General features: G+C 40.5%; 2 protein-coding genes across 2 annotated transcripts; both read left to right on the top strand.

Moving 5' to 3' along the window:
• The first annotated feature begins 16 nt into the window (after positions 1 to 16).
• cenpw (centromere protein W) lies at positions 17 to 1,969 on the top strand. The gene is made up of 3 exons (XM_030404484.1): positions 17 to 204; positions 319 to 432; positions 1,729 to 1,969. Exons 1-3 carry the CDS (start codon positions 118 to 120, stop codon positions 1,753 to 1,755), a joined length of 228 nt encoding a protein of 75 aa, XP_030260344.1. The 5' UTR covers positions 17 to 117; the 3' UTR covers positions 1,756 to 1,969.
• A 2,173-nt stretch (positions 1,970 to 4,142) lies between these two features.
• On the top strand, positions 4,143 to 7,842 carry LOC115573626 (R-spondin-3-like). Its single transcript, XM_030404483.1, has 5 exons — positions 4,143 to 5,997; positions 6,305 to 6,496; positions 6,828 to 6,968; positions 7,086 to 7,232; positions 7,323 to 7,842. The coding sequence occupies exons 1-5, from the start codon at positions 5,913 to 5,915 to the stop codon at positions 7,520 to 7,522; spliced, it is 765 nt and encodes a 254-aa protein (XP_030260343.1). The 5' UTR covers positions 4,143 to 5,912; the 3' UTR covers positions 7,523 to 7,842.
• The last annotated feature ends 1,691 nt before the right edge of the window (positions 7,843 to 9,533 follow it).

The following is a 9,533-nucleotide window of genomic DNA, read 5'->3' as shown; positions in this document are numbered from 1 at the left end:
ACAAGCGAACGCGTAAATGCCACGAAGAAGAGGCAGCTGCACCGGAAGTTGGAGGAGCGGGAGATTGAAAGACGTAAACAAACTTCTCGCTGGTTTTCATACTGAACGTCTGCGGAAATGCTGAACAAGGCACCCAAATTAAAAAGTACAGTAAAGGCAAAAATGAAGAGTAACGTTAAAGTGGGGCCCGCGTCAGAAGCAATGGTAGGTGGCCGACGGTACTAGTTTCTGACGCGCTAACGTTAGCTCACTGTTTGTTTTGACTGCTAGCTTTGCTCGTGGCTAATGTTTACTAGCCTCTCATGTTTTCTTTTTCAGATTGAGCTCTTGACGCTGCTGTTTCTGAACAGTCTGGCTGAAGAGGCGAAGGCCAAAGCTTTTGAAGAGAAATCAGCAACTATAAGAGCTCAACATCTCAAAGCAGTGTCCAAGGTTAGTCCGAAGAGGGCTCTGATCATCAAGTTTGCTGCAGTTAGAGCTGCATTTGTGACAGTCAACACTCACAGAGCACACTTAACGTTCAACAGCTCTATAACATCGTGTCAAAAACATTTCTACATATAAACAAACCGTACTTTAACTAAATTGCTTCTATGTCACGCGTCTAAGTGATTTCTGATCAGTATTAATTTCATTATTAAAATGTAAAATGTCAGAAAATAATTAAAAGATGTCATCATGATTTCCTAAAACCTCAGGTGATTTGTGCAAATACAGTCCAAAACCTATAGAGGCTTAATTTGGAATTGAGGACTACAAAAATAACAGAGTATTCATATGTGAGAGGCAACCACTGAAAGTTTGGACAATTTGTTTTAAATACAACATACATGATCAATCAGTTATGTTTAGAAATTGCTGCAGATTAATTTATTTTAAATCAACCAAACCTCTGATGAACCTCGCAGTGCATGAGACAAAAGTTTTCTGTACATGTAAAATTTGGATAACACATTGCATTTTATAGTGGTCGGATTGTCCAGAAAGATTTCTGACATGTTGCAATCTGACCTTTAACTTTACTACAAAAGTAGTTGCAAATTTTTGAACGCTTTATAACATTTTTTTTTGTTGTTATTCTCATTGAATCAGCTGTTTTATTGGCATGATCTGCAGATTAGGTAACGGAGAAGTGTCACATACATTTGTTAGCATTTCACATAATTTATTTTTTTTCTTGTGCAATTGAGGTTTAGTGTTTTTAACTTACAGGTATATCAAAACTTTTTAATTAAAGATAGGATATAGGAATTTATGAAAAAATTATTTTTAAATTTTAATTTATACTGTCAAAACCAGTTTTAAAAAGTTAATTTAGATATTAACTACCAAAATCTCTGTATTAAAGGCTCCAGTTATCGTAAAATGTATTATTTTGCTGGCTGTATTCTGAGTAAATATTGAAATACCTCAGGGAAGTTCAGTAATAAAGACTGACATCCATTTAAAACACACACCAAGTACTGGAATCGACTCAGTCACTCACCAGTGTTCTCAACTTGTTTTTTTAGAATTTAGGCCATAAGCATTTTAATTTCACTTGTACCCATTTTTTATGTAGACTTCAACATGGAATGGCATTACTGTGAGTGTATTTGTTTAAATTTAATTGGATTCAATCAAACATCAAGTGTTTCTTATCATGATTATATTTTTTTCATGGAACACTTTTTGAACATGCGATAAACTTACAGATATTTTCTTCTTCTTTTTCTTATTTCTTTGTAGAAAGTGCTGAAAAAAGCGAGAGGATGAAGACGGTGAAGTGCCTCATCATCATCATTTTATCCGCATTATTATGAATGCACCTTCTTTTTTTGCTTTTTTTATTAACTTTCTTTAGATTTTTTGTTTTCTGTAATTAAGGCTTTTGTTTATTTTCTGCTGTCCTTTGTCCTTGTAAATGTCTATTATCCTGTCATACAAGTTTTTTTATTTGTTTCTTTGATAAATTCTTATACTAAACAAATGACTGGTGTATATGCTTATATTCTAGACTTTAGTCCAAAGAACTTAACGATGCTAAACATGATACATACGATCTGTAATAGCAGACTTGTTTACAGAGATGTGGAGTGTGTGAATCTTTGGACAGCCCGGAGTAAGTTAGTACTTCCAGATCTCCTCAGCCCCCGTCTCGCTCTCCTACCATCCGTCACGGTCGGTGTTTTAAGCTGCGTGCTTCACAGCCTCTTCACTGAGCTCGGGCTCATCCTCCTCCCAAATTCCTCACTACTTCACGCCACATAGATTATCCGCGTGCTGAGATGCTTCGCTGCTCGTTCCTTATCACTGCAGGGTTCCTGAGACTTTTTTTTTTCAAGTATATGAGCAGTCGAGTCAAAGTTTGTGTACTATCTTCTAATGCATTATTGAAAAATATGTTACGTGCCAACGCATGTTCTCCAGAAACTTGATAGCAGGTGGTGACCAGAGAGCTGTTTCTGGTTTTTATTACAGAGGATCTTTATAGTCTTGGCGAGTATGAAACTGCAGACCGAGTGATGTCATAAAAACGTGCATTTGAATTTTGGCTTAATGTGACACAGGTATGTGTCCATGTGGTTTAAATTTGTCACAAACTTTATTATTCACGGTGTCTTCTGTCTTCATCACGTCCCTTTCCCCCCCCCCCCGTCTTTCTTTTTGGCAGCTAAAGACATTCCTTGGCCTCCAACCGTTATTTTCCTCTAGAATCTGATCTGGCACCCCAGTGAGCGCAGCCTCGTCATGTTTATGTTCCCAGTTAGGTTGAGGAGGTGTTACAGGGTTTGTGGAGCGCCGCCCTTCTGACCTTTGAACCCCTGGCACCTCTCTCATTTTTATATCCTCGTTACAGAGCCCTTATGGATACATTTCACTCTATATGTGTCCTCCACAGTCAAATCTATTACTCTCCTGCGTGCAGATTGATGGCCGATGTTGCTCGGCAGCAGCTGGCTGGGGCTCCTCTGAGGTGTTATTTTATCGTCCTCCTCTCTATATTTGCTCTTGTTCTTGAGGGATTTGACAAACGCGCTCCTCTTCTTCTGTCAAAATAAGGAAGTAGCTGCACCTCACGGATCCGGTGTTGTGTCGGTGTCTGAGCACCTGTTGACAATTTTATCCAGCAGCTCTGTCTGTCTGTCTGTCCGTCCATCCATCTGGCTGGCTGCGTGTAACTGTTAGCCGCGTCTCTCTCAGATGAATCTGCTCCAGTGTAAAATATCACTGTAAAGCTCCCGCTGATTCCTCCTGACATTTTTCCAGACAAGCGAGGAAAACACGGCAGTCCTCTCTGGCAGGGATTCTGTTTTGATAACTCGCTGTGCTTTTCATAATCAGGAGCACATGGCTTCAAGGGTGACATGTTCTGTACATGCCTTTACTCCGTGGAGGAGCAGCATTATTTTAGGTCTCCCACAATATGGCACCGAGAAATAAGCCCAAAAAAAAGCAACGTAGCCAAATATGGGTTATTAGTAAATCTGGGAATTTTTGATCTTATAACATTTGACAGGCTCTGAAAGGATTATGGAGCGAGCAAAAAGAAACATGATTTGCAGAATGGAAAGCGATTCCAGGAAAGGGGGGAAACACCAGAGAGTTCAAATCTGTTTTTGAAGAGCCACAGAGTTCCCAAAACAGGCGATAATACGCACCAGGATGCCAGACAACAGATCCTCTGGAGGACTTCAAGCTTTCATCACCTTCCAGCCCGTTTGTGGGAATCAAAGCTCTTCTGTGACGACTCCATCCCTATTTCTCTTCTGTAATTGGGAGGTAGTTAAATCGTGCTGTATTTTGGGGTTTTAATTTCCTCAGTCCAGTCTTCATGGGGGAACATTAAGTGCTCTATGGATTAAGTTCAATTAAATCTAAACAGTGTGGGTGACATGGTAATTGCCGTTTATATATACATGTTTGACTGTATTCCATTATTTTGGCTTCATCCTGCAGTTTAAAAAGCTGCTGTTGATGCTGTGATGACATGCCCCAAAGAGCAAAGTCATGCCTGACTGATTTAAATGGAACCAAATGAGGAGATATTTTGTTGCCATGGTCACGCACTGAGGTACGAGACGGGTTTGTGCATTTGATGTGCTGCAGTCGCCTCAGGACGAGCTCCGCTATCAACCTACTGTGGTGAATATTAATGCTTCAGCACACTGAGTGTGGCACTAGGGCTGCAACTAATACTTATTTCAATGTTGATTAACCTGCTCACCATTTTCTTGATTCATTGATTGGTTATTTCTCCTGAAAATGGGGAATAATGTCGATCAGATGTTAAGCCTAAAAGTGTTCCTGAAATGTCTTGTTCTGTCCACCTTTGTAATATGTAAGAGTTGGCCATCTTTCAAATTCATTCTCAAAACAAATATGGAGCAGGAGATAACTAGAGCAACAGCTAACTGCTGCTTAATGTAGCTGACATTAGCTAATTTGCCCAGTTAGCTGTGCAGCTAGCGGTCCACGGTAACTTCAGTCGATCTCTCTGTAACACATGCCTAGACGTCATTGTGTCAAAAACATACATATTGCCCTTTTTAAGAAGCTGCAATTATGAAATTGTGACTTCTTGTCTTAAGTATTAACCAAACTGATTAATTAATTATCAAATTAGTTGGCGATTCATCTTATAAATCTCTAAATAATTACTGATAATGTGTTGAAGTCGATTATGTTGTATTGCGTAGTATTTAAAGATCCCTCCAGACATGTTTTAAGATACAAACCAAAATCAGTTTTGAGTAGATGTTTTTGTTTAGAACTTGAACAATACTAATGATAACTCTAACCACAACTAACTAATGATAATGGGGCCGATGCTGATACAGATGTTAAGTAGTAGAAAGTTCCGATATCGATGTAACAGCTGATGGACAGAATCTTTTGGGAATGATCCGTAAAATGTGGTTATCAAACACTTGTGAAAAGACATCTGTACAGAGGCAGGATATGTTACAGTTCAACAATAAAGTTTAAACTAACAATAACTATAAATTAACAATACAACAGTAAACAGTTTTAATCATGCAAAATCGCGCTGGGCAATTTTTCCTTATTAAAAAAATTATTTACCTCATTAAAATGAATCGAAACTCATTGAAAAGTCAAGAATTTGTGAATACACAAATATAAATCATTTTAAAAGTTAACTTCTGAACACAGACTGTCTCCTGTCCATCATCAGTGTATGTGCACCGGACTCTGCAGGTTTCTACACCTCACTTGGCTCCCAGTTGTCCCGCTTGCACAAAGACATACCTACAAGTCTTAAACTCAGATTCAAAGTGAGCACAGGGAAACTTTCCCAGTGTGTGAATGTGAAAACATCCTCTGCAGAGTGAAGGTCAAACATCCAAGTGAACGCACACAACACATTTTTGAGTGCAGGGGTGGGGGGGCTTTAAAAGACAAACTATTGTAAGATTTAGTCAACTAATAGAGTCAGAGATTGCGAGAAATCAAGTGAAAGAATCATGTAAATGCCGGCGCTGTTCCAAATCCGTGAGGAGACGCTGTCAGATGTGAGGACGGATCTGGAGGAGGGTCGTGAGGGGAGGGGAAAACACAGGAGAGGAGGCTGGGAGTGTGTGTGGGAAACAGGGGCGAGCCCACAGCAGCTCAACACAAACGCACGTTAGATCAGCGGTGCGACTATCATATGATGGTTTCTCCTCTGTTTGCATTCTTCATGGCATTCTGACGGCTTCAGTGATCTCATGGAATGCACGTGGGATTTTTCCTTCAAGAAAACACTTGGCTCGACCCTGCACTCATCCGCTCTCTCACACCAGACCGAGGTCTCTACGTGGGCTCATTTGAATGAACTTTGCGGAGGGATCACAGGCTTGTTTTTGTGCGTGTCATGGTGTTTGGGATGTGATGGCACGGCTGGATCAGTGCTGCACTGGAGGTGAGGGAAAATGCGGATACCGTTTTTGATCTGGGTTCTGCAGCTTGTGAGTGTTACAAAAAGCCTCGACGACGCAAAGGTTCTGCGACACAGACGTAAGTGTTCGAGCGTGACTTGTCGTTTCCACCTCTCTCATGGACGTGGCTCATGTGAAGTGTGCATTATCTCTCCCCATGTTTCCAGTTGAGGATAGAGCAGACAGACATATGGAGACAATAAGTGCGTTCTCTCAGCTTTCAGGGAAGAATCTGCTCGTAGATTCCCTCCAGTTTTACCCACTTTCACACTGAATTTGAAAGCTCTGATCTCATCAAAGCAACTTTAAAACTGCAGACTGTAAAAGAGGCAGACACACACACACACACACACACACACACACACCTTGTATCCCTGTATCCGCAGGTAGCTCCTCTGCAGGCAGACCGTGCCCGGCAGGTTGTGCGACATGCTCGGCCCTCAACGGCTGCCTGTCCTGTAAACCTCGCCTCTTCTTCCACTTGGAGCTGGACGGGATGCGTCAGCGGGGCACCTGTCTGTCCTCCTGTCCCCGGGGCCACTACGGCACGCGCTCCCAGCACATCAGCACCTGCACCAGTAGGTACCAAAGAGGGGTGGAAGGATGTTTTAACCAAGTCTGTCTGATTCTGTTGAAGTGACCTTACACTGGTGGCAGATGTTTGGAGACCTGAGTAAGACTTGGAATGCATACAAACTGATTTAAAGGAAAACTTCACCCAAAAATGGAAATGAATACTGCAATGTTGTTTTGCTGTGAGGCTCCAGGATTGTTTTGTGGACTCCAAAACTTCACACGACTCTCTCTCTTTACATTTTTGGGTGAGCCTTTCCTTTAATCCCCGAGAGTGTTGAGAGAATAAAGTGAACATTAATATAGTATATTGGTCTGATTTCCTTTGGCTTGCAGGGTGCAAGGAGGACTGCGCTTCCTGTTTCAGTGAAAACTTCTGCACACATTGTCATCCGGGTCACTTCCTGTTCCGGGGAAAGTGTGAAATCAGCTGTCCAAACGGGCTGACAGCGAACGCGGCGCTGAGAGAATGCACAGGTGAGACACCACACAGCGCCCTCGTGCACAGTGTACATGTGTCTTTGTGCATGTGATACTGAAATGAGGTCTTCCGTCGACCTGCAGCACAATAAGACATGTCTGTGTCTGTGTCAGAGTGCTCCACAGGCTGTGAGGTGTGTGTGAGGAGGAACATGTGTGTGAGGTGTAGAGCAGACCTGTACCATCTCCACGGACTGTGCCATCCCAGCTGCCCGAGGGGGTTTGAGCCTGATGTGCAGCTTATGCAATGCCTCCCTCAAGGTGAGAGCAGTCCCTTCCCTGTTATCACAAGCCTCAATACTCATTTGCATTTTCCCCGCTTGCTACCCGTGAGTATCCCTCTCTCCTCAGTGCACTGTGAGGTCGGGGAGTGGACGGATTGGGGTCCGTGTGTTCGGAGAAGGAGCATGCGGGCCTACAGGAGGGGAGAGGAGACGCGTACCCGACGGGTCCTACAGTCCCCGAGTGCCAGCGGGGACCCCTGTCCACATGTGTCAGAGATCAGGAAGTGTGTCATCAAAAAGAGACCAAAGAGTCCAAATAGGCTGTAATGTGTTATCTGTTTATATCACAGAGATATTCAGCTTGTTATTGCACATTCTTCCGTGGCTGGTAATTTAAAGACTTCCTCTAAAATAAAAACAGATTCGTCTCTGTAATGTAACAGGAATAGATAAAAGAAATGGATTGATGAACAAATGAAATTCTTTACTTCAAAAAATTCAGCTGCATCATTTGGCCTCGTCTGGACTTGGCTGGCTGAATCTGAAGCTGAATCTCAGTCATGTGCAAAATTGATGCCACTTCTCCTTTGTTTTACAACCTGACTGTTGTTGTCTTAATTGTAATAAAAAAATAGTTGAGAAAAACACGTTTTTGTCATTAGCCTTTCATTTGGAAACTGGAAAAGAAAAACTGCTACATGCTGTACAGCCAACACTTACTCCATCCTCTTACCACAGAAGACATTTTGATGTATGAAACTAAGAAAAACACAGTCGTAAATCATAAAATAAATGATGGCTGGATTTCCTTTTAGATGCATTCGTCTCAGGGTCCTGATGTTTTGCGTGCTGAGTGACTCACTGTCACACAGTCATCGCTTCTCAGGACACACGATGGAACAGATCCACGATGTTATTAATAACACCGGTGCCATTCCGACTGTAAAGAGTCAAAACGTCTGCTGGAAAAAGCCACAATACATATATAAAAAACATAACAGAGCAAAAGTGTACTGTGTAAACAAATGATGAAGGCTGAAACAGTCTCAGTAAATATCAGAATTATATTACTATTAATATTAATCATTATTACTATTAATATTAATCATTATTACTTTATTATTATATATTACAATGCCCGTATGGAATGGAATTAAATCAGAGGGGTTACTTGGTTGAACAAATGTTTCATTATTATTTCACAAAACATCATATCCTGAAAGACATTAAATCTGATACACCCTTGAAATTATTTTTTTTTAACAACAGTAGAATACTGTTATTGAACTGATAAGCAAATCTACATGGCAGGATAACCATCACTTTTCATAGTACGATATACTACACAACCAAATGTCTCAAGAATGAGTGTGCACTCGTGTCAGTCATGTCAAAACCTCCCTGTATAACAGACTCAAGAGTGCTGCAAATAAACAGCTATACCAAAATTTAATACAATCTGCATTTACAATAAAGACAATGTATGAAAAAAATATGCACAGGACGAATATTATTCATCACAAATAAACAATCATCTATTGAAATTACTGGATGGACTCCAGTTTAGTTGTTGGCTACTTAAATGTCTCTTAATGATCTTGAAAAGGAACATATGGAGAATGTAATGCCTTCTGACAAGTCTGTTTTTCAGTCTCCCCTTAGCAAAAAGTAGTTTATTCAAATGTACTACAAGTATACTTATTTCCTACTAAAACTGAAGCAGTATACTTGAAGTGTACTTTTTATATGCTACATTCCATATACTTAAGAAAAGCATAGTGAAGTATACTTGGCTTATACTGAAAAGTATAAACAATAGTCTAAGACTAAGTACATTAATACTTAGATTTATACTTTAATACTAAAGCTTATACTTGTACTTTAGTATACTGTGACGCCCCTTGTGGACTGTGGCGCAAAGACTCTTGGGTATTCTGTTGTTGTTGGTGTAATTATGGTTTGTGAATGTGTTTGTGAATAAGATGATGTGTAAGACGGTTGCGGGTTAATTCACATCCTTGTTATGTGGTTAAATTGTGTCGAATTAACAAAGATGATAAAAATGTTGGCACCGTGAGTGAAGGGGTGTTTTCTGGGAGAGACTTCCCATCTGTTAAACTGTGGGGATGTTTAATAATAAATGGCAAATCTCTTACTGGACCTTGCCACATTATAAGTATTATTTTAATGTAAGTACAGAAGAGGGTTGAGTCATTGAGTTGTGCTTACATATAATTTAGCGGAATAAAAATGTTCTTCACTACACACATTTGCTTTGAGGTGTTACTCCTGTTATAAACTTACATGTTAATAAACTAAAATGTGGACAACAAGTATA

Source organism: Sparus aurata, chromosome 22 (genome assembly GCF_900880675.1).
Source record: "Sparus aurata chromosome 22, fSpaAur1.1, whole genome shotgun sequence".
In the NCBI taxonomy this organism is placed as follows: Eukaryota; Metazoa; Chordata; class Actinopteri; order Spariformes; family Sparidae; genus Sparus; species Sparus aurata.
Note: the sequence above shows the minus strand (reverse complement) of the source record. Positions and strands in the feature narration are given on the sequence as shown.

Coding starts and splice junctions, on each gene's coding strand:
- cenpw (XM_030404484.1), top strand. CDS start 118: ATGCTGAACAAGGCACCCAAATTAAAAAGTACAGTAAAGGCAAAAATG. Junction 205..318: donor GGCCCGCGTCAGAAGCAATG/GTAGGTGGCCGA, acceptor TTTCTTTTTCAG/ATTGAGCTCTTGACGCTGCT. Junction 433..1,728: donor ATCTCAAAGCAGTGTCCAAG/GTTAGTCCGAAG, acceptor ATTTCTTTGTAG/AAAGTGCTGAAAAAAGCGAG.
- LOC115573626 (XM_030404483.1), top strand. CDS start 5,913: ATGCGGATACCGTTTTTGATCTGGGTTCTGCAGCTTGTGAGTGTTACA. Junction 5,998..6,304: donor AAAGGTTCTGCGACACAGAC/GTAAGTGTTCGA, acceptor CTGTATCCGCAG/GTAGCTCCTCTGCAGGCAGA. Junction 6,969..7,085: donor GGCGCTGAGAGAATGCACAG/GTGAGACACCAC, acceptor TGTCTGTGTCAG/AGTGCTCCACAGGCTGTGAG.